Source organism: Eulemur rufifrons, chromosome 25, assembly GCF_041146395.1.
Source record: "Eulemur rufifrons isolate Redbay chromosome 25, OSU_ERuf_1, whole genome shotgun sequence".
Taxonomy (NCBI): Eukaryota; Metazoa; Chordata; class Mammalia; order Primates; family Lemuridae; genus Eulemur; species Eulemur rufifrons.
The window spans coordinates 12,012,849-12,038,265 of NC_091007.1; the positions used below are offsets into that span (position 1 = coordinate 12,012,849).

The 25,417-nt window shown below is 38.3% G+C and overlaps 1 protein-coding gene across 1 annotated transcript in view; it reads left to right on the forward strand.

The window, feature by feature from the left end:
* The first annotated feature begins 9,696 nt into the window (after nt 1-9,696).
* Nucleotides 9,697-25,417, forward strand: part of MRC1 (mannose receptor C-type 1) — an 81,419-nt gene continuing 65,698 nt past the window's right edge. Inside the window, exons 1-3 of the mRNA XM_069458964.1 lie at nt 9,697-9,873; nt 20,789-21,190; nt 24,243-24,416. Of these exons, the coding sequence (XP_069315065.1) occupies nt 9,813-9,873; nt 20,789-21,190; nt 24,243-24,416 (637 nt within the window). The 5' untranslated portion in view covers nt 9,697-9,812. The remainder of the gene's footprint in view (nt 9,874-20,788; nt 21,191-24,242; nt 24,417-25,417) is intronic.

Sequence of the window (25,417 nt, forward strand, 5' to 3'; positions counted from 1 at the left end):
AGAGAAAATGGGACATAGGATGACCTTTTTGTTAAGCATGTGTGCACGTTTGTAATACTTTTTTTTTTCTGGGACATGAGTTTTTACACTATATAAAGAATTGAAGACTAGATTGTAGAGAATAAGCTAGTCATAATAACTCTGGCATACCATTTTTTTTTTTTTACGTATACAAATGGTGCTAAATTTAAACAATGTTATATTCCTATATGTTGGCTCTCAGGGATGTCTAGAACTTGTTAGTAGTTAATTTTAGTTATATACACTGTACTTTTCCTAAAAACACTTTTCAATAAAGCCTTTTTAAAAAATTGAGAAGATATTTTCCCACTGTTAGTCCAAGAATGACATTTTTATCTTTTATATAAATTAAAGAGCATTAGGTTGTAGGAAATATATCTGAAGTCATTGAAGAATTTTTAGGTTATACTTTTTTAAAAATTTGGAAATTGTGGTTTTAGGGTCTACTTCAAACATAGAATTATATTCTTTATGCCACTGTGGCAGGTGATTTTTATTTAATCGATTGATTTCAGCATAAAAAGCAATTCACTTTAGCAGATATTCGGCTCAAGCCGTTTTGCTAGTACTGCAGTACTAACTTGAAAGTTGTTTAGTATAATGAAGTCAAGGTACATCAGTAATACCTAGATAAAGTTTTGTAATAGAAAGCCATAAATTGCAGACGTAGGTTTCAAAGTAAAAGGATATTTTCTTTGTGGAATTTGATACCATCATAAAAATTAACAAGTGCAAGTCCCGTTTAAAATGGGAAATTCAACTTACAAATATAATAGCAAAGGCATCAGTGTCTTGCGTGATATGGTATCATGAAGATCTTGATGTTATAAAATAATTAGATACAAAATCATGTCATTTGCCTTTACCATGTTGGGACACTCTCTGATACTTATGGTGTGGTCTTTCCATTGGATACCAATTTTCAGTTGCTGGAGAGATTTGCGAGAGGTCTTTGGAGGCAGAGTAATGGTTTTAAATAGCCAGTCTCTTCAATGATCTGTGCTAACATATAGCTTAAGAATGAAATAACTGACCATGCCTGTGACTCCACTTGCTCCCAAATCCTGCAGTCTCATGTTTCCTCTACGTTTTATGGTATTTCTCACACTGTAAGAGAAGGTCTACTCATGGTTGTTAAAAGTTTGCCTTCTAGTTTTATGATTTGGGGGCAAGTTCCTTGACCACTGTGGGCCTCAGTGGTTCATCTAAAAGATGAACATTATACTAGTACCTAATTTAATAAGGTAAGAGGATGAAAGGGTAGAAATGCTCTGAGCATATTTAACAATATTTAACAATAACTTGATAAATGAGAAGTGTTTTAATGGTACCATGTGCCCAAGAAACAGGTAACTAAGTGCATCTTTAAATTTTTCCTGTTATATTCTTTTCTGTGTCCCTGCTTACCATCTGGGAATAATCATTTAAACCTTGCATTTGTGGAAAAGAATATGTAAAAATCGTAAGGTTACTATAGACTATAGTTTTTCATCAGGAAGTACTATGTTCAAAAGTGAATGATCTGCTGAATATATAGATTAAAATGGATGTGGACATCCATTCATTAGACAGTTGAGTTTCCCTCCTCTGAGTTCTCACAGAAGCCAAATTACAGCATTATTAAGACTTTCATTATGTTTACTTTTCTGAGTTTCCTACTGATCTTTAAATTCCTTAAAGGAACGCCTGAGGGTATCTTGTTTAACAACAGATCTTTATCTTCATCTGCCAGTCCTGCGGGTGCTTAACAATAGTTATAACTTAAAAAAAAATTATGCTACAGATAATTTTTTTCTAATTCTTCCATGGTGATCTTTTTGATTAAGAAAAGTCTATAGCCAAGGGATTAATTTGTAATATCCCTAAACATGAAAATATTTTATATAAACTTATCTTTCTCTTTATATTGGAATGTATAAGCAGTGAGCAAGTAAACTCAAAAATATTACTTGTTTGAGTTTATAATGCATTTTGTATACAATATTTGAACATGAATGTGCCTGATATTCTGGGAAGTGGCAACACTTTATGCAAATAATGAAGGCATGTACAAAAGATCACATGTTGGAGGAAAATCGAGCACCTAATTTTATTTAATATTTTAAGAGTGTACACATGTTTATAGAGGTCAAGTCTGTAGTATTTGATAGAAATGACAGCTGATTATGCTGTTAAAAAACATTGATAGTTCTACACTATGATTAAAAGTTATGTTATAATTATTAATATATTATAGTTCTCATAGCTTCTAATTGTTGTTAGTTAAGGCCCATATAGATTTCATGTCCTAATAAAAAGTTTACTTTCCTGATATATGAAATATATTAACACTTTCAGTAAATGGCAGTATCTGTAATAGGCTATATGATATTTTTTCCAAGTAAAATTTGGAGCCCAGATGATAATGATGTGTTTATTAAATATCAAGTTCAAATAAAGTTAGTTGTAGGAACGATACATTAAAAAATTCATCCATGATCAGACTATTACTATATAGTCTAATAATTTTTATAAAATTATAATTTTATAATTTTAATACAATCTTAACAAATTCTAATATCTTTAATAGACTTTTTAGTCCCTTTTCTTTCTAAAGGTTAATGTCTGAAATGATAACATGTGAATGTTACAGTCTTGTTTTTCTTATCGAGGCCCGATTTCTCTGAATGACAATTGTAATAAAATATCAGAAAGGAAAGAGAAATGAAATAGTGTGTTGAATGCCCGCCATGTGCTGGGCACTGTGCCGTTTGCTTAATAAATGAGTATCTTGCGCTCTGGACCTTGGAGTGGGACTTTACTTAGTGAACCTATCAATAGCTTTTCCTTGTCATAGGCATTAAAAAAATGTATTGAATTAAATTTGCAAAAACAACAATATACCACTTGGAAGCTAGAGAATGTCAAAATAGCTACTCATACTCCATAGAGGATGTAGTAAATACTAAAAGAAAAAATATACTAAATATGTACAGCTGAGCTATTTTATTTTACAAAGTGGTTAGTTTTACATGTTCATTAAAATTCTATGTTTAAGCAAATCTTTTGTTGGATGTCTGTTTCATTAAGGCAGGATGCGTTTACTTAATTTTCAGATTCCTGTTTTCCTACCTCTCATCCACCTTCTGGGCTTTTTAGTAGTTTGATCCAAGCACATGAACAGTAGAGTCAGGAGGTGAGAAAATAGAGAAGCAGGTGTGTACACCTGCATAGGCAGCGACATTGAGAACAAAATCCATCCTGCCTTAGAAAGGTGTTTCACATCCTGACAAAGAGACATGCATTCATTCGTCAACTCTAACTCATACTCCTCCATGCATTTATCACGTCTGCCATGGGCAATCGTCTAGCTCAGGGAAGAGCACGCCTTCCGGTTGAACAGTGCACAACCTACACACACCTGAGTACCACTGGTTAACAGTTTTAGTTGCACTAAAGATTTTTAAATAATTGACTATTCACAACAACTTTTACATATATTACCATATTTACCCTGAAGATTATTTTTCTGAACATTTCATTAATTCGCTCATTCGACACATTTGAGTACCTGTTACAGATTAGGTATGGTTTTTATGAATTAGTAATCCACAAAAAAATTCTTGGTAAAACTGGCAAAATTACTTTAAAAAGTAGCTTAGTTTTAAATATATCACAGGTTGATTTAATATGAATTTGGGGATAATATTTACTGTAGTAATACTTGTTGTGAAAAAGTTTGCATTTGCACATACACAAATCTTAATTGTCCAAGATATGCCTATTTAAAAACTCATAATTTTTCTTACATTGAAATTGGAATATTAATGGTTTTTTTAAGAAATGTTTTCTTTCTCTACAAAATCTTTTTTTTTTTAGGATTTAGTTCAGAAACTTTAGAGAATAGGTGTTTCAGAATATTTGAGTGGATAAATACAAAATTTGCATTCCAAATTGCTAAAAATTATAAGTAACGTTACATATTTGGTACAGTTCTGAAGAACAAGCCCAATATTTTTGTGTCTTGTTTTCCATCTATAAAGTTTAGGTCACTTTCAGATTATAAATAAATTTTTATCTTGTTCTTAAGTTTTTTTCAACTATTAAGTGGAGCAAATAGCCTTCTAATTAAATTATTTTGTAAAGGTAACTAAGTATTTTATAAAGATGTGTGCCATGCCAAACCAAACCAAACTAAACTAAACAAAGCATTGGTTACAGAACTCTAAAGCTTATAGGCCTTTCAAATAGTCTTCATACATATAGTGGAGATTACAATAAATGTAAATAAACTATCTGAAGACAATTACAATTAAAGCCAAATTTTATATAAATAATCTAATACAAAGAAATTTGATGCTATAATGTAATTGTTTTCTATGAAACTGCAAATGCATTATTGGTGTTTTGCTATATTTTGGTAAGGATTGGAAAATGTGATGAATAAGAACATAAAAAATAGTGTTCCATCTTCTAAATTTTTACAATTTTAACTTAACTACATCATTATATATTCTTTGTTCTTCTGATTGAGTAGGTGTTATCTTGGTAACATTTGAGTAAATTTGTCTATTAAAAGATAGGCTTACTGGAGGAAAAAACCACACAAATTTCTGAATGGGTTACCAGTTTTATGTGTGAGAAATGATATAACAGGTTACTAAGGAATTTGTTGAGCAATTTTCTTGAAACTATTTCAGTGCAAAGCAGACACTAAGTTCATCTTATATGAAATCGAGTAGGTATGAAGCAACTGATGTTTGAGAAACACTTTTCTAGGAGGAAATGAAATAGTTCAGCAATTGTCTCGCCAGTAAAAAAAGAGCATATTTTTAATATTTTTGCTTGAAGAAAGGGCTAGCTAAAAACAACCACCATCATCAATAGCTAACCAGAAACCAAACCCAAAACTTAATAGAAGGGTGTAAGGAAGGTGATAAGAGTTGGATTTTTAAAAAAATTATAAAATGTACATAACAAAATATACCATATTTTTAACTGTACAATTCAGTGGCTTTAAATATATTCACCAAGTTGTGTAACTCTCACTTTCTATTTCCAGAACTTTTCATCATCCAAAATATTAACAGAAGCTCTGTACCCATTAAACAATAACTCTTCATTGTCTCCCAGCCCTTACCTCCCCACTCCTGGTAAGGTCTCTTTCTGTCTGTATGAATTTGCCTATTGTACTTCATATAGGTGGAATAACAATATTTGTCCATTTGTGTTTGGCTTATTTCACTTAGCATACTGTCTAAAGGTTGTACATGGTGTAGAAGGCATCAGAATGCCTTTTGATGGCTATATAATATTCCATTGTATGTATATACCATATTTTGTTTTATCATCTGCTAAATAGACACCTGAGTTAATTCTACTCTTTGGCTATTGTAAATAATACTTTGAACATTGGTGTACAAATATCTGCTCAAGGCCCTGTTTTCAATTCTTTGGGTTATATACCTAGAAGGAGAATTGCTGGATCATATGATAGTGAGGAACTGCTAAACTGTTTTCCACACTGGCGACACCATTTTACGTCATCACCGGCAATGCCCAGGAGTTCCAATTTCTCCACATTTTCATCAACACTTGTTATAGTCTATGTTTTGATAGTAGCCATCCTTTCGGGTCTGAAATGACATCTCATTGTAGTTTAGATTTGCATTTCCCTAATGTTTAATGAGTATCTTTACATGTGCTTATTGGTCATTTGTTTATCTTCTTTGGAGAAATGTCTATTTAGGTCCACTGACTATGTTTTAATTGGTTTTGTTATTGTGCTTGTTGAATTGTAGTTCTTTATATATTCTAGATATTAATCCCTTACAGATATATGATTTACAAATATTTTCCCCTATTTTGTGTGTTATCTTTTCACTCTCTAAATAGTGTCTTTTGATACATAAAAGTTTTTAATTTTGATAAAGCCTTACTGGTTTTTTTCTTTTGTTACCTGGGCTTTTGGTATCATAATCTAAGAAATCCAATGTCATGAAGATTTTTCCCGATGTTTTTTTCTAAGAGTTTTATAGTTTTAGCTCTTGTGTTTAGATCTTTGATCCATTTTGGGTTGATTTTTGTGTATGATGTGTAAGGTAAGAGTCCAGCTTCATTCTTTTGCATGTGGATAGCCATTTTTCCCAGCACCATTTGTTGAAAACGCTGTTCTTTCCTCATTGAATGGTCGCGGCACCTTGTTGGAAACCAACTGACCACATATGTGAGGGTTTATTTCTGGGCTCTCTGTTCTATTCTACTGGTTATATGTCTGTTCTTATGCTAGTGCCACACTGTTTAGATGACTGTCGTTTTGCAGTAAGTTTTGAAATCAGGAAGTATGAGTCCTCCAACTTTGTTCTTTTTCAAGATTGTGTCTTGAGATTCCATATGAATTTGGATGGGGTTTTCTATTTCTGCAAAAAAAAAAAAAATTGGGATTTTGACAGTGATTGCATAAATTTATAGATTTTGGGGGTAATACTGTCATCTTAACAATATTAAATCTTGCATTCCATGCACACAGGATATCTTTCCATTTATTTAGGTCTTCTTTAATTTCTTTCAGCAATGTTTTGCAGTTTTCAGTATACAAGTCTTCTGCCTATTAAATTTATTTCTAAGGATTTTATTCTTTTTGATGTTACTATAAATGGAATTGCTTTCTTAATTTCCTTTTATCAAAATACAACTGATTTTTGTGTTTTGATTATGTGTTTTGCAACTCTGTTGAATTTATTAACTCTGCAGTTCTTTTATGGTAGCATTAGGATTTTCTACGTATAAAATCATGGCATCTGTGGACAGAGATAATTTCACTCCTTTTCCAATTTGGATGCTTTTAATTTTTTTTTTTTCCTGCCTAATTACTCCAGCTAGAACTTCCAGTACTGTGTGAAGTGGTGGAAGCCATCAAAAGCACGAGTCACCTTTGAGAACATACAGTCCTGATATTTGGAGGACAAGGGCCTTGTTGCCCACCTGGGCTCTAGCGAGCCACACCAGAAATGTGGGCCTCCCTTGCAGCTGCCTGACACAGGCCTGAAGGATGGAGAATGGTAACACTGCCCTAAGTGAAAGGCTGAAATTCACTGAAATTTATAATCCTTTACATCAAGCTCTCCCCTGGATGCTCCAAGTTTTTGATGAGACTCTAGAGTTCCAATATATAGATTTTTGACTTAGGATGGTTGGACTGAAGATTTTTTGACTTTATGATAATGTGAAAGCTATACACATCCACAAGAAACCCTACTTCTAGTACCCATACAATGATTCTGTTTTTCACCTTCAGTACATCATTCAATAAAGTGCATGAGGTATTCAGTACTTTATTATAAAATAGCCTCTGTGTTAGATGATTTTGCCCAATGTTAGGCTAATATAAGTGTTCTGAGCACATTTCAGTTAGGCTAGGCTAAGCTGTCATGTTCGTTTGGTTAGGGGTATTAAATGCAGTTTTTTGGTTTTTTTTTTTTTTTGCAACAGAGTCTCACTCTGTTGCCTGGGCTAGAGTGCCGTGGCATCAGCCTAGCTCACAGCAACCTCAAACTCCTGGGCTCAAGTGATCCTACTGCCTCAGCCTCCCAAGTAGCTGGGATTACAGGCATGCGCCACCATGCCTGGCTAATTTTTTCTATATATTTTTAGCTGTCCAGATCATTTCTTTCTAGGTTTTAGTAGAGACGGGGATCTCGCTCTTGCTCAGGCTGGTCTTGAACTGCTGACCTCGAGTGATCCTCCTGCCTTGGCCTCCCAGAGTGCTAGGATTACAGGTGTGAGCCATTGCGCCCGGGCTTAAATGCAGTTTTGACTTACCATATTTTCAACTTATGATGGGGTTTATCAGGACCCAACTCCATCATAAGTCAAAGATCATCTATGGTCACTTCAGACACTTCCTGCCTGTTCAATGGTTATTTAGGTGAAGGGACAGATTCCTAGAGCTTCCTACTCTGCCATCTTCCGTGATGTCCCTCCCACAAGAGTTGAATTTCTTATCTGCCCTGGTCACCTCTTCTAGCCTGATAAATCTTTGTTTCAGTAAGGTCAGGATCTTGGGGTAAATTCTTTATGGGACAGTTGGCTTCACTTTTCAAAGCCACAGATTTTACTACTGATCCTGATTTTTAATTGCACAAATGTGATGTGACACATTTACGTAATTAAAAAACAAATCTTGAATGTGATTGTAGAGATAATTCAATTAAATTTTACTTGCTTCTGAAATCTGTATAAATCTAAATTAGGCAAAAAATTTTGTATCTGATTTGTTTACACTTTAAAGCCGCAAGTGACCCATTTAAAATATTTTTTTCAATGATAAATCAGTGAAACAATGTCTTAGGAACATTTTTATCTGTTGTGTTCTGTTCTGTAACCAACTTTTTTTGTCGGTCAAGCATTAGCTTAATGAAAAAGAAACATTGGTCCTGTGTCCTACATTTTCACCATCGTTTTCCTCCTGTCCGAATCATCTTAAATTTAGAATGTTAAAGAAAAGCAGTAAGAAAACTATGAGGGCTTTCTGTAACCATTCTTGTGATATTAACAATGGCCGGAAAGCTCACATTTTTATTAGGAAACAAAATTCATAACTTTATCACAAAGATGGTGAATGTTGGCGCTTTCCATGTGAAGATAAACTATTCATTGAGAATATTTTAAAAAATACAGTGTTTCCAGCAGCTTCCTTTGGAATTATTAACATTTCCCACACTCCTGTGACGATGCTGCTATCTAATCATTAGTTTCTGCTTCAAAATGTTCCTAATTCACGTTTTACTTCTGAAAAACAATAAAATAGATGTGTGGGGGGTTGTTTTGTATGTCATGAAAGATCTATTAACAGTTTGTTATTCTAAGAAAGAATTTCCCTTGCCTTGAAATGAATATATTAATACATCTTTTGACCAAACAATCAGATTTTCTCCTTCTAGCAGGAGGACCCTTCCAAACCTGAAGAGGACCTCCGTGGCTGAGGCCGGGCCGCAAGGCTTTATTGCAAATCCCTTGGCACTGCTCTTTCTGGCTTTCTAGAGAACGTTCTAGAGAAAGGCTTCTAGAACTTTCTCCTTCCTGGCCTTGCTGAGACTCCCTCTTAGGTTTTGCTTCTTTTTTTGCTTTTCTTCTAGCTCGAGGAGCAAAGTTTCATGTGAACTATTTCTTTTGAAGCTTTAAGGGGAAAAAAAAAAAAAAAAAAACAACTAAGTGAGAATGAGAAGGATCAGCTTGAACTCTTAAATGTTTGTTTCCAGCATGAAACTGTCCTTTTTTGTGCCTGCTGCTTGTGTCGCTTCAGAGTGGAGGTTGTGTGCTGAGGGATCCCTGGCTGGGCTGCGGAAGCTCAGCTTTCCGGCCCAGGTAGTGGCCTGCAGGCTGGTCCCCACACAGCCCCACTGCCAGGGCTGGGAGGTCTGAGGCTGTTTCACTTCTCCCCTCCCCAGCGGGCTCCTCACGCCTCACCCTCGCCCTCTGTCCCCACCGCCCTGCCGCGTCCCTCCTCTCCCACACGTGTCCCTCTCTTCTCTTCCTCTGTGCCTGCTCTTCTCAGAAGTTAGCTTACCAAGCAAAGTTGTAACTTTGAATTCCTGTTTTTCCAACTCCCCTCATGTGACAGGATATCTACTTATTGGAGGTTTTCCCTAAATTCAAGAGCCCTTTAAAAGGGACCGCTTCCTCTGGGCTCCTTTTCAGCAGGGCAGCTCTGGCAGCTCGGGGCCACGTGGGGGGCAGTCGGGCGCCCTAGGTGTTTTGTTTCTGTCCCACACTCCTCTCCATCCGTGGAAGAGAAGGGTAAGCTGTGGGCCATGAGGCTGGCCCTGCTCCTGGTTTTTGTCTCTGTCATTCCGGGCGCTGTGCAGCTATTGGGTAAGTCTGCTCTGAGGCAGGGGCCTTCTGACTTGGGGACCTCTGCCATCCCTTCCTCTTCCTCTTCTGTTGATGGATTCCTTCCCACACCTGGATGCGGGGGGCAGCCCCGCTTTCGCACCACGCACTCCAGGGCGAAGTTGCTTTCATCTGGCGACCAGGCGTGGAAGCTGGGGGCTGGGGGAGCGAGGAGGCTGCCTCTCTGGTCCCAGGTGTTGCTTGTCTCAGACCCCACGGAACCTTCTGACTTCTCTCATTTCCCGTTGCTCCTTCCCTCTTTCATTCGTGCAGGGATTTCCTGCTCTGTGGTTTGCTCGTTCTAGTTTCCAACTCACAGTATTTCTATCTGCCTCCCCCTCAAAATACCTTCTGGGTGTCTTTGGCTGAAAAGAGGACGGCGTGATGTCTCCCTCATCCTACTTCCAAGGATAGGATCCCAGATCAGCCCTTCGAAAGCAATTCTGTGCAATTCTCACACCCGTCTTTTTCTGTGAGCCGTTTTAATCATTTATGGTTTTTTTTTATTGCTAGAAAGTTCACCCTTTTCTGTATTCTAAATTGTTCAAACTGCTACATAAGCAGATTCATTCCTTTTTTTTTTTTTTTCCTTCTTTTCCTGGAGACTGGAGATTACTCATTAGGAACAGATTCAGAGCTTTTCAGATTGTCAAAGACGTTATCGAGTCTGTCTTTTCTATTTCTCTGAACTCAACCTGCTTAACCTGCAGACTGAGAGTGCCTGGTTATGTTTTGAGATGATATGGAAGGGATTTAAACTTTGATATTTTTTTGGTTTCTAATCCTCCTTCAGTTCTATCAAATCAACAAACACTGAGCATGATCTGTCTGGGCACCGATTCAATGCTGGGGACAGGAAGCTTCCTAGGGAGAGAGTATTTGACTACAGCAAAGGTTAAATCATAATGAGCATTAAGTACTAGTGATTATAAAAACACGAGGGAAGGCAGTATGGTTTGCACCCTGCCCCTCACCTACTAGCTGTGTGACCTTGGACAAGCTCATTCATTTCTTTGTGCTTTAATTTCCACATCTATAAAATGGGGAGAATTGTGTTACCGGCTTATCTGTTGTTGTGATGATCCAATGAGTTACAATATGTAAAATGCCTAGAATGGAGTATGACCTTTGATACGTGCTTCATAAGCATTAGCTATTAAAAGCAGTGACTTTTTTCCCCCTGCATGGTAATGAATTTTCCAATAAAAGTAGTATATTAAGCATTTAAAGGAGAGGTTTCCCGTGAAACAATGCTAACAAAAGATTCCTGGACTGAGGAGATATTTTAGCCTAGTCCTGGCTATAAATCACTTCCCTCAATTAATAAATAGTTGCTGCTGGGTATGAGCTTCTTGACTTGGGCTTGGAAAGACTGCAAGGTGGGGTGAGGCTTTATCACCATCTTCATCTTTTTCAAGATGTTTCTCTTGTGCAAGAGGACTGAAATATAATTCATGGTCCCGAAAGTAAACACTAAGGCCGGTGAAAATTTTCTAAGGGTTGTGTTGTCTCAAATAGAATTGTCTGGTTAGGAGTAGAAAGTTCCCTGCCATCAAAGATCTTCAAACAGAAGCTGGGGGAACAATTCAAGGGCTCTCTAGGAGACCTGGACCGCATAACCCAGCAGAACCCAATAGAAACATAAGTAGCCACATTATGTAGCCACATTTAAAAAAAACTAAAAAGAAATAGGTGAAATTGATTTTACGCATATATTTTATTGAACCCAATATCTCTGAAACATTATCACTCAACATTGAATCAATATAAAAATGATTGGGATATTTTCACATTTGTTTCTTAAAATTAATTCTTAAAAATCTGGTGTGTATCATATACTTAGAGCACGTCTCAAATCACATGAGTCTCATTTTAACTGTACAGTAGTCACGTAGGACTATTGGCTACTGTATCGGGTAGCACAGACAAAACCCCCAATTTTCTTTAAAGTGACTCAATAATGCTTTTGAGCAAAAAGCGTTTCTCAGTGTGCTTGGGAATGTTTCCCTCTGCCAGACAGCAGGATGCCTCACTCTGACTAATGTCTTCCTCGTCAAATGCCCAGATACTGGGGAATGGAGGGAGATGTTGAAGATCCGTTTGCTTAGAGAATAAAAAACAAAACAAAACAAAAAACGGGCAAGAGAGCCCCTTCCAGGACTTTTTTTTTTTTTTTTCTTGAGGGCCTATAATTCTTATTTTACCTTTTTTTGGCCCAAGCAGCACATGAACAGAGGAGTCTGGGTGGAAGTATGGCAACCTGCTTAGTTAGCAGCAGATTAAAGGACAAGCAAAATGTCAGGACCCCTCCACTGACTTCCTAACCCTTAGGAAAACCCAAGGAAAGAGTCTCCCTATTTCTTATTGGTTTATTTCTTTTCAACCCGGAACTCGTTTTTCTACCTCCAAGAGAGCATCTCACACCATTAACACCATAAGCATCTGTGGGTTGAAGCCAATGGAGAGGTTGGTTCTACCTTCAAGGAGTCCAGGGGCCTGAGGTTAACAGAGAGGGACGCTCGCCATTTCAACTCTTCTTCTTGGCTGTGTCTTCTTAACATTCAGCGCCAATGTTTAGACCTCAGTGGGGTTATGATCACAGTAGACACGTATCTTTAAAGCCGGTCAGACATAGAGATTGGACCACCAGAGAAGTTCAACTTGGAAACAGGAAGGTTTGGCTTAAAGGCAGTGGTGTCTTGGTAAACTTAACAACTGGTTCCAAGAAGAAGGAGAAGGAAAAGGAGAAGGCAAGAACTGATTTCATTTGTGACATTTACTGATTTCTGTAGTGTAAACATTCCCACCATGGTTGACTTCCAACTATCAACATGGTACCCTGGGAGGTGGAGTTGAGTTGAGAAGAAATGCCAACAATAGGCTCTCACTGGCTGATGTCACTGTCCCCCAGAGCAACATGGAGCCTTTCTAGGCTCTCAGGATGCAGCTAAAACAGCAAGCCAAGTGTCATGAAAAAGCTTGGAACATCTGCTATGAATGAAAATGAAAGACATCTTGGTGGAGGAAAGAAGCCTTAGAATCATGGGGCATTAAAACAAGAGGGAACTTGGAAATGATACTTTTTTTTTCTTTTGGAAATGATACATTTTGACATCGTTATTTTATAGATGAAGCAACAGGCTCAGGGAGATAAAATGTCCAGAAGGTCTCTGTTTAGCAGGTAGAGATAGACTGGGGACTTCACTAGGCAGCTCTCACTTTTCCATCTCCCCTTAGGTTTCTTCCAGTAACGTAAAATCAAGTAAGTGCAAATCATGTTATTCTTGTTACCATGTGGGGGGCTCACAGTTGTCAAGAAGCAGTGGAACTGTGGTTCTGACACTGATATGATGAGAAATCATATAATCCTGATACTCTTCCATTCCAGCTTCTTCATCTAAATGCTAAGAAAGATAATTATTGTCATGTAATTTTCATAGGAAAGATTCTCACGATCACTCCTGAAAACATTCAGTATAAGCACATGTCTTATGTTAAATAGTAATTAGTCAATGTATTAATTTTATTTTTTACAAAGCTGAATTAAGTGGCAGAAAAATACCAGCCCCTTTCTTCTTCCCACTCTTCTTCTTCTTCTTCTTCTTCTTTTTCTTCGTACTCCAGTTAATAGCTTTTTCAGTGTTTGTATTTGGAAGTCTATGCTAACGTCTATGCCTTGGAACGGACAACTAGATTAGATTTTTGATATTTAAGTGTCATTTTTGGTTTAATCTGCAAGTATTGTACATAAATAACTAGAGCAGAAACTTAGACCTCAGGGGCCCCCAGCCTTGCATGAAGCAGAGGGTAGGTGTCACTATCCCTGCCTTTTACTAGATGAGAAAACTGAGGCTCTGAAGCTTAAGTGGCGTGCAGAGGTCACACGGACAGTAAGTTCTAGAGTTAACTCTTGGCTATGGTCTTCGGACTCTGAGCCTAAGAAGTAGATGTAATTTACCAGCTGGAGTGTGTTGATCAGGAAAGATGTAAATGTGGTTCGAACAACTTCTTACCTACACAGGTTTTTGTTTGTCTGTCTGTCTGAAAGTTGCGGGGGAGGCTGGCCTTCTGAAGTTGAAAATACAGAAACAAGTGGAAGAAATAGTGAACGGAGAGCAGGAGAGTTTGGGGTCCAGGACACAGGTAGAGAGATCGGCAGGAGGGGCAGCCTCTTGCACTGAGATGAGAGTGAAGGACCTGGGGAAGGGGTAGACATTCACACCTTTAGGGAGGCAGGAGGACAGTCGGAAGAGTCTTGTGGCCTTTTTTTCCTCCTTGAGGTCAGACCTACATTTAGTTCATATTCTTACTTCCCCAAATGGCCAAATGCAGTGACTTAAGTTGGTAGTTTCTCTGAATGTTTTGTGAATGAATGAAGGATTGAAGTGAAAAATCAAGGAATTCCTCATTTTTCCTTTATTCTTTCATTCATCATTGCTAAGCCTAATACGATGACCACTCATCTTCTTCCTCCAGCACCCGGCAAAGCTTTTTGCATATACTAGGTGCAGGGTAAATATTTGCTTTTCATTTCATTTGGGTTCTTTGGGGGAAACATATGCAGGAAACATTCACTAACTGAGGCTAGTGGACATATCGTCTAGTTTGGGTTCCCTAAGAAGCCGTCCTCTGGTAGTTGCGTTCTGATTTGAGTTCAAGTGGTTTATTTGGGAGGCAAGCCCAGGAAACACCAGCAGGGCAGTAGGGAAGTGAGATGGGAAGGGGAGGTGTGTTGACGAGCCAGTGACCCCAGAGGGCAAGTGGATCTGAGTTCTGCTGGGGGACAGTGTGGAACATGTGCCCCAGGGTCATCCCGCCCAAGGTGCAAGGGGTTTGGAGCATTCTGCAGTTCCCATCAGTCACCGATGAAGGGCTCCTACCGCGGGGTGTTAATTTCCTGACTCACCTAGTCTGTGCCATGTTTGAGCATAAGGGGCTCTGATGGCCGGGAAAAGTCCCCAGGCTGAAAGATGTGTTGCTGGCATTTGGGAGTGGGGCCGGCATACACTGAAAATGGCAAGGGCCAAGGAGAAATAAGTAGGGTTCTGGCAGAATCTGCTACAGAATACTCGCTTGTCTTCCTCTTATCCAGCTTCTGGATAAGATAACACACAGAAGTTATGTGTGTGTGTGTGTGTGTGTGTGTGTGTGTGTTTGAGAAGGGTCTTGCTTTGTCATCCAGGCTAGAGTGCAGTGGCATCATCATAGCTCATAGCAACCTCAAATTCCTGGGCTCAAGCGATCCTCCTGCCTCAGCCTCCTGAGTAGCTGGAACTACAGGTGCACACCACCATGCCCAGCTAATTTTTCTATTTTTCGTAGAGACAGGGTCTCGCTCTTGCTCAGGCTGGTCTCGAACTCCCGTCCTCAAGCAATTCTCCTGCCTCGGCCTCCCAGAGTGCTAGGATTACAGGCGTGAGCCACTGTGCCAGCCTAATAGTTACTTTTAATAATGATTTGCTAGTAGGCTTGGAAATTTAATTTCTCATCCAATGTTATGGAATAATTTAAGGATGTTAAGACATGCTTAAAGAAAATTCACACCTATGTTATTGAATGTTTAGTCTTCAGTTATTTTTAGCCTGAGAGATGGAGTTGAAACGTATTGCTTCTTTTTAAAATGTATTTTGACCCTTGTTATGTCTGCCCTTGAATTAACCATGGCAGAGCCTGTGCTCAGTGTGGGCAGGGAACTGGCTTCTTTCCTTCGTCTTTGTATTGTCACTAGCATAGTGCCTGGCACAGAGTTAGTGTTTGTCAAATATTTGTTGAAAAATAAATGTGCAATTAGTAAGATCAAGTTAAGATGGGAGGAGAATCTCTCCAATCCTGTAAATAAATTTTTGATGTGTAAATATTAACATAAGAAAGAAAACTCACACATTAGATCCTGGAAATAAGATTACAGGGAAATGAATATAGCAATCCAGTCGTCCTCACTTGTTTAGCTTTTCGATATTTCTATTACAATACCATCATTCGTACAGACAAAATATAGAATGTTTATAAATATGTCACATTGGTGTAGTTGATAGTGGCAAAAATGCCACAAGCTTCCCTTTGCCCGAGGTCTTGAATATACTTTCACGGGAAGAAATATGACATTTTATTAATAAATCAGACACATCACACAGAGACAGTGATAAAAACAAAACTACGTGCTGGGGAAAAGAATCACGCATGATGGATGTATCACCATAAATACATTTCCTGGTATTGTCCGGCAAAGGCAATATCAAACTCACCCTGCTTCCTAATGGCCAAAGATAAATAGAGGAAATAAGAATAGATAAGCGGGTATTGAAATAGAAGCTTTTCATTTCCAAGCACTCTTTTCACAAATGTAAACATGTACACATTGCTCTTTAGTAAAAAATAAGCTTTGCGGCCGGGCGCGGTGGCTCATGCCTGTAATCCTAGCACTCTGGGAGGCCGAGGCGGGTGGATCGCTGGAGGTCAGGAGTTCGAGACCAGCCTGAGCAAGAGCGAGACCCCGTCTCTACTGAAAATAGAAAGAAATTATATGGACAACTAAAATATATATATACAAAAAATTAGCCGGGCATGGTGGCGCATGCCTGTAGTCCCAGCTACTCGGGAGGCTGAGGCAGTAGGATCACTTAAGCCCAGGAGTTTGAGGTTGCTGTGAGCTAGGCTGATGCCATGGCACTCACTCTAGCCTGGGCAACAGAGTGAGACTCTGTCTCAAAAAAAAAAATAAAATAAAATAAAATAAAAAATAAGCTTTGCATAAAACTCACATTAAATAGACCCATAATCATTAATCTATTAGTAAATAAATAATTTATCTGAGTTGCTAGTCAAGATGCTTCAGGGTTAATATTCTTTCATTCATTCAACTATTAATAATATTGGTCGAGAGATGATTTATGCTCCCCAAAGAGAAACTATGGTATTGAACCAGAAAGATCAAGTCCCTCTTCTCATGGAATTTATATTCCAATAGAGGGAGACAGAACATAAAATTAAAGAAAAAGCATATACGTATTTTAAGATGGTTATGGATATTTATATTGAAAATAAAAGAATAAGATGAGTTAGGATGGTCAGCTCGTTGAGTTGACACTTGGGCTGGAACCTTAACGAGCGTCTCAAGAAGAGGGAGCTCAAAATACAAAGTCACTAAAGTGGACATGAGCTTGGAGGTTTTGAGGAGCAGAAAGGCAGTGTAGTTGGAAGGTGGTGAGTGAGAGAGGGTGAAGGCAGGGGGGTGGCCGGGCGGGATCGTGCCCTTTCTAGTGAGCTATGATGTGGAGACTGGCTATATTTTCCCTGGGTGCAGTGGTACCCTCTTCAAGGGTTTAAATTGTTGGGGAACTATAGTTAGAAACCAAATCTTCCAACCGAGGAAAACCTCTCCACAAAGGTGGGAGCGAAAGAAAACTGTTTTATTAGTGAGTAAGCATTCAACCAGAACGTGATGCTCATCCCAGGCAATCTGCTAAAGAGATTGCAGAATCAGGAAGAAATCTCTCTCTTTTATGTAGCTCAGTGAATGTGGCCTGTTACCTTAGACAGGTTTTGCAATTTGGAGTCACGTGAGAAGTCAGGCCCATCTCCGCCCAGGTGTTATCTTACTTGATGACTCTATTTAAAAGAGAGGGAGACCAGAGCGAGACTGGGGTGGTAGCCAGAGTTTGGAGAAAAGAGAATGATTAATGTATTAGTCAGGGTTCTTCTGAGAAACAGAACCTCTGTGTGTGTGTGTGTGTGTGTGTGTTTGTGTGTGTGTTTATAGAAAGAGTGAGAGAGTATTACTTAAGGAATTGGCTCACACGATTGTGGAGGCCGGCAAGCCCAAAATCTGCAGGGCTAGGCTGGACTCAGGAGAGTGGTGATATTATAGTTCAAGTCCAAAGACAGTGTAGAGGCAGAATTCTGTCTTTGGAGAATTCCCTTTTCTTCCTCAGTTTGTTTTCTCTTAAGGCCTTCAATTGATTGGATGAGGCCCACCCACACTACAGAGGCTGATCTGTTTATTCAAATCAACTGATTTACATAATAGTCTCATTTAAAAAAAAAAAAAACCACCTTCATGGCAACATTCAGACTTGTGTTTGATCAAATATCTGAGTACCATTACCCAGCCAAGTTGACACATGAAATTAACATACTGACTGCCACACTAGGAAAAAAAATTTTTTTTTCATGGAGCCATGATGTTTTATTGTGAAAATAGAATAAAAACTTTGAAAACAAAACGATCCTTTCTAATTTAATGAAAAATGTGTTATTTTTTGTTGTTTTCTGTGCGTGAGTTATATACAACTGGAAAAATAGTTCACGCGGCTCCCAAGGTGAACAGACATGAGTTACATATGCTTCACGAAGCCCTGGGCTTAAAATTAGCATGAGTTAAATACAACTCACATGGCAGTTAATGTGTTAACCATCTCGGTATAATTTTGGGTAAAGCCAATAGATTCCACCATTGTCCTGGAATGTAAGAGAACGCTTGGGAATGCAGAATGACTCCTAGGTTTTTAGCATATGGGGCTGGTGGATGCCATGAATGAGAAAGAGAAGTTTGGAAGTTTGCTCATGAAATCCCACCTTATTTGGAGTAAAATTAAGAGTGAACTACAGATAAAAATTAGGCATATAAAAGTCAAATAAGTATAAAAACCTGTGAAAGAGAAACACAATTCACGCATAAAGACTTTGGAGCACCTTCCCTTAAAGGGCTAGCTACCAACTGGTTAGCTGACTGAATTTGATCACGTGTTAAGTGCTTGCTGTCTGACAATGCAATGAAAATTGCTGAAATGTGAGGTGAAAGATATATTTATCATTAATGATTAATTAATTATTACTGAGCAAAGCTCTCTGAAAAGTGGAAGATAAGCCCTGGATAAGAAGACAGTAGGTTGAATAAGAAAAGTAAATTCCTTTAAATATAAAGGCTGGTAAAGTTTACAGATATATATTTATATGACAAAATTTTCAGAGTTCATGACCTTTTTAGATTAGAGAAGCCTAAATTTATTTGTGTATAGTAATGATCATAACTGTTTTTTAAAAAAAATTGTTCTTATTTTCCTATTTCCTGTGTTTTGTGAGCAAAGCCATTTTATGAAAATTTTAATTTTATCGCCAAGGCGGAAAGTTACTCATTTTGCCCCACTACGACACGAGCAGCAAGGACATGAGATCAAGCGTGGAAAGAAGTTCAGTTAGATGGGAGGAGGTTTGGGCAGGTATCGCACATTCCGTTGACAGATGCCAACGCAGAGAAGCCAACAGATGCAGGTGCTTTGGATCCGGGCTTTATTGAGCCCTGATTCCAAGAAATCAAAGCAGCACAACCGAGTAATCAGGCTGTGGAAGCCAAGCAGGGGTTTGAGGTTGCAAGTGTGATTGGCACCACTTACACTCTGAGATCAGTTCTAGAACATTCCATTTAAAGCTTATGATGAATTTTTGCATTAAAAGCAATTCATCATAAGCTTTAAGTGGAATGTTCTAGAACTGATCTCAGAGTGTAAGTGGTGCCAACCTCCCTTGGGCATCGAGAACAGTACGTGGAATATGACATGTGAAAATGTTTTGTAAACACTGAAGGACTCTTCTAGTGGGACTGTTCTGACTTTGTTGTATTTCACGGAAATAATTTGATTAAAAATAATGAGCTCATTTATTCAGACCCTCAAACCTCTACAATACTCCTACTCCTGATTCATTTTGAAAGAATCACATAAGTAGAAGGGATTTAGGAAAACTTTACAAGAAGTGTTTCATTTATATTTATGTCACAACATTAAAAGAAATCAGTCAGTTCCTTATATTTGGATATTCTTTAAAAATAAACAAAAAAAAAAAAAGAGAGAGAAAAACCTGTATGTGAATTCAATTTTGATTTAAGGGAAAAAAATATGCTTACAGATCCGTTTCCCCACTCTTTTGCAAGAGGAAGTCCGTTTTGCTAGCTAGCAGCTATGTGCTGTAAGTATAAGCCATCCTTACACATTTCCTTAAATCACCAGTTCCAAATTACACATATCAAAAACATTATTTTTAAAGTTATTCTCATAAAATATTATCTCCAATGGTATAAAACTTATATTTACTTTTCCTTTATTGCAAACTTCACAAATTCTTAAAATTTAAAATATATTCTTGTGTGTTTTTATTATAAAAAGTTTAGATTGAGTATGCCAACAAAATGAAAGTTAACATAATATAATAAACATGAGTTTATCTCTAGAAGCTAAGTTTGTATGATACCTATTGTTGGAAAGAAAAACAAAACAAAATAAAACAAAACCTTGTTAAGTTAGCCCGACCTGGGTGATCCAGAAAGCACCTAATTCAAAAATTTGCAAGACAGGAAATGAAGATAGATTTACCTTAAGTAAAAATATTCTTAAAATTAAAAAGAATACAAATCCCTAGTGCTATCATGAGAATAATTACAAATAGGTTTCATCTCTCTATCTCCAAGAGAGTTGGATGTATCACACTTCAAAATCGTATTCTGAAAAAAATATCTTACTCTGGGACATACACATGTTTAATTTTACAGCTTATTGTATACATGTTGCCCAGATTTTCTTTTCCTAGGTTGATACCATTTCCTTCCATAATCTGACTTTGCCATTCACTCCCTATAATTTGTGAGCATGTAAGGTGGACCTTTGCATGAGGTTCCTTGTAAATTCATCTTGAAGGTGTCCAGCTGAGTGCCAGCACCCAGGGCAGCCCTCAATCCCGTTCTCCCTCCAGCTTCAGGGACTTCTCTTCCTGTAGTCATAAAAGTCTTTAGGGGAATGGAGAGCTTGGGAACTTTGGACCTAAAATATTGTCCGGGTTGTATGAATCCACTTAACCATGCTTTCTTTCTTCTTCTTTTTCTTCCTTTTCTTTCTTTTTTTAACAGACACAAGGCAGTTTTTAATCTATAATGAAGACCACAAGCGCTGTGTGGAAGCAGTGAGCCCCAGTGCAGTGCAAACCGCCGTTTGCAACCAGGATTCTGAATCCCAGAAATTCCGATGGGTGTCTGAGTTCCAGATTATGAGTGTTGCCTTTAAACTGTGCCTCGGAGTGTCATCGAAAGCCGACTGGGTTCCTGTCACTCTGTATGCCTGTGACTTGAGAAGTGAATTTCAGAAATGGGAGTGCAAAAATGACACACTTTTTGGGATCAAGGGAGAAGATTTATATTTTAACTATGGCAATAAACAAGAAAAGAATGTTATGCTCTACAAGGGATCTGGCTTATGGAGCAGGTGGAGGATCTATGGGACCACGGATGATTTATGCTCCAGAGGTTATGAAGGTAAGAAGCTTTGTGTCAAATTTTTCTCCTCTTCTTAGTTGGAAACTAATTCAAGAAAATATGTTCTTGTTCGGTGTGTACTAGAAATATTAGAAGATAATTTTCACTGTAGTCTTTGACCCAGTCCCTCCTTTAGCATTATAAAGTTGTAGGCATAAATGAATTTAACCAAATATTTCTTTTCCTTTGGTTTAAGTTGTCTATGGAAAGAAATGATTCATTGAACAGCATTCTTTACCAATTCATTGGCCTGATATGAAGTCTTGGCAAATTCCTTGACAATGTGGATTTCTAAATGATTCTGATTGATGTCATCACCTTGGGGGTATTTGGAGACCATAATAATCAGAAGATTAGAAAAGCTGAGGAATTAGCTTGTAAATTAATACGCAGTATAGTTAGCTATCTTAGAAAGTGATACCACCAACTGGGGGATGGAGATCATCTTATATATAGTTGGTTCCTTAAGCTCTTGAAGATTAAATAAAATCAGAGTATTATATAAAATCATATTGGCCACATTTCACTCTCCGGTGGCTGTACAGAAAACAAAACAAAACAAAAATACAAAAGAACTTGAAGCCTTTTACAAAGGCTGGTGTTATAACCACATTTCAGGTTTGGATACTTGGTTTATTGTGCGGTGTTATCTAGAACAGCCTCAAGGTCAAAGAAAGAGCCTGCCTTTGGGAACAAGAGATAACCTGTTTCTATAGCTGCTATGTTACTTGGGCTGCTAAGATTGGTTGCACCTAGCTCATTGCAGCTGAGATGGAACATAGACATTCAGTGCTTTGTAAGCAGATAATTTGTGAATGTTCCATTTTCCACCTATTTAAGGAAGAGGGGAGAGTAGGAATTGAAATAGGGTGAGAGAAGGGCGCAGATAGAAGTTCTGAGGAATTCCTTGAACATAATGTAGGTTTAGAAATTATGGGAGGGGCAACCTAAGCTAACACAACCTTCCAGGAGAAACTCAATAGAAAATTATAGGGCCGGACAAGGCTGAATTAAACTTCACTGAGTCAAATTCCATTATTGGGACAATTATGCTAACTGAGGAACTGAACTTGAGGAAGACTTACTTTATTTTAAAATATAAAACTGTCGCTCTCCCTCGCCCACCCTTCCTGTTTTTCTGTTGGCTTTAAGGTAAATATGCATAGGGTTTAGGATAGTGGTTCTTAAACTCTAATATGCTTAAGAATCACTTTAAGAGCTTGTTAAAAACGCAGATTCCCAAGCTCCATCTGCCACCTAGATTCTCAATAAGCTTAACAGGGAAAAGCCCATGAAACTATTCAGTTATTGTTATGAAGACCTGGGCGATTGTGATGCAGATGCAAAATACACTGACTGTGTTTTGCATTCTCTCCAAAGATCTCCCAGTACTGAAGATAACTCCTGCTAGAAGGTCTAGACCCTTAGAGTGACCATGAAATCCTTTAACCGGACATACATTAGAACCACAGACAATGTACAGAGGGTGTATCCTACAGTCTCTCTCTCTCTCTCTCTCTCTGAAGCAAACTTGTTGGGGTGGGGGCGTGGAACTGGTTGAGGATGGGGATTACTTTGGAACAACAGAACCAGAACTGTAGGCTTGGATAGAGTTGGTAGTTGTGTGAAAGTTTGGATCATAAGAGGAAGAGTAAATTGATTGCAGTTATATGATCCATTAATGAGGTAGCTGGGGTTCTTTTGGCCTCCCCAGTGCCTGGTATACAGAATGGCTCAGTAATTATTAAACACATTGCGTTAGTCCTGATAAAGCTATTTTTGATTGGCATCCGTAAATCCAGCACTGAAAATTTCTTGGCTAACTTGAACCGGACGACTGGCCCCGAGGTTTCCTTCATACAAAGGAACAGGTATCCCACTGACTGAGAGAGGCACAATTATTCCTGAATCCAGCACGTTCCCTATATGAGATGTGATTTGGAAGATCAGCCCTGTAACTTAGTGGAACTAAAGCTAGAATAGCATTTTAAAGTGATTAACCACTAGCTCATGGACAAAAAAGTAATTTTGAGGTAATTAAAAATAAACCTGGCATTTAAAGAAAACCGAGTAAAGGAGAAGGAAAAGAGGGAAGGGACTGACATTTATTATGCTCTTCATATATGCTACACGTTTCACAACTTGATATTATCTAAATGACTGACCTTTTTCAAGTCATAGACTCTACAAAATGTAATTGAGAAAAGAATTGCTACCTAAAATTAAATTCTGAATATCAATTGGTGGCAAAGGGTCAAATACTTCAACATAAAGGGTTGTTATCTCCCAAAGAGGGGGCGATCTCTACAAAGATAGAGACTTTAAACACACTGGAGAATTCAGCTGCATGAGTTGTTTGGTTCTTAATGGAGATAAGAGCTTCTCTAACCCTTTTGGCTTAAGCTAAACCATAATCAGCAATAATTCTGAATTTCAGTTGACCTTTCCAGTTGAATCCAGAACTTCCCATTTAATCTGTTTGCACCAGTTTTTAAAAAGACAGATATCAATTGTAGATGGTATCTAATGATCTTGAGTGGTTTCTTCTCATGATTTGGGTTAGAGAACTATGCCAAAATTCCTATTCTTCCTTGTAATCCTTGTTGAAGGACTCAAGTTGAGGCTGGCTTGACAGGAGGTGCTTGGAGGGGATTTAAGTATTGACTATGGGTTTGGGCTACACAGCTTTAAGGTTATTTTCCATCTAAAGATTCCATAATTCTATGATTCCAACCAAGAGAAAGAATGGTCTCTTTGTTGGAGGGAATGCAGACGTTAAAGCTGTTGTCTACAGAGGAAGGAGGAAAGATTGTTCCAAAAGACAATGGAAACAAAATGGTACTAGAGTTACTCCTAAGTACGAATGCTGTATGTACCCAGCAAAAGACTTGGGTAGAGGGAGAAGGGTAAAAAATGAGAGAGGAATCCCCTGTGTGGGTCGCCATGTATGATCAGAAGAGTGAGACCAATTCCTCCAGTGTCCTTCTTATTGGAAAGTCAGCGTTCAGAAATGTCACTCACATTCCAAATGCAAATCCATGTGTTTCTCTAGCCATGTATACGCTGCTGGGCAACGCAAATGGAGCAACCTGTGCAATCCCATTCAAGTTTGAGAACAAGTGGTACGCAGATTGCACGAGTGCCGGGCGGTCAGACGGATGGCTCTGGTGTGGAACCACCACGGACTATGACACAGATAAGCTGTTTGGATTTTGTCCCCTGAAATGTAAGTAGCTGCTTATCATCAAGAAGAGTTTGGCACGTTTAGCATGGCAACGTGGTGATAAGAAATTGCCTTCATCTAGAGCATTTTTTCCTAGAGTTATTTCACATTTATGATCTCATTATGTCCCACCATAACCGTTTACAGATGTCATTGTCTCCACTTTATAATGGAGAAAATGATCCATATCTTCTGAGCACTAGAACACAGATCTTTGGACTCTCAAGACTAAACCAAAGTCCCACTATCTCAACATTTCCTGACCTCATTCTCAGAAGACTAGACTGGACCCCACTAGCCCAACCTTCCCTGCATCAAATGACCTCTTTATATCTACCCAGTATCAGTTATTTTCTAAGACTTTAGGGCAAATTAAACTGTACACAATGCAACATACACTTAACACTGGAAGTAGGCATGCCGTTCCTTCCCCGCCTAATGCTTTACTTCTATGAAGCCACACATCAAAACCAGAATTTAAATGCAGCCACCAGCATATGGTTTGGCGGAGAGAGAGAGACACAGAGAAGCTCACAAAGTTTGTGTGAGTGTAATGAAAAGGTCTCCGCACGGTGAAAATGATGGTGATGATACTCTACTTAGGTTTAATTTAAGAAGAGTCTCATTTAATTGAACACAGCCAGGAATCAATGGAAGTGGGTCATTTACATGCTTGAAGGTTTTTGAAAAGTGCAAATTCAAGTTGTATTGCAATCATGCAAAAGAAGTGCTATCACGTTATATGAATGGGAAGACTCCAGGACAGATGGATTTTTTGGTGGTCTTCCACGCTGCAGCAGGTTTGAAGTGGGTGGAGGACATCAGTGTTGGGTGGCAGAGCTGGGACTGGGGAAAGAGGAAAAGAAAGTGTCCTTTCTCCTTTGCTTCACTTTCCCTGTCCCGCCACACCCTCTTTCTGATGCCAGCTTCTTCCTTCCTAACCTTCTTCCCCACTGACCTGTCACCTGCTACTGCAGGCTGGAGCAGAGCAGCTCCTGCTTCCT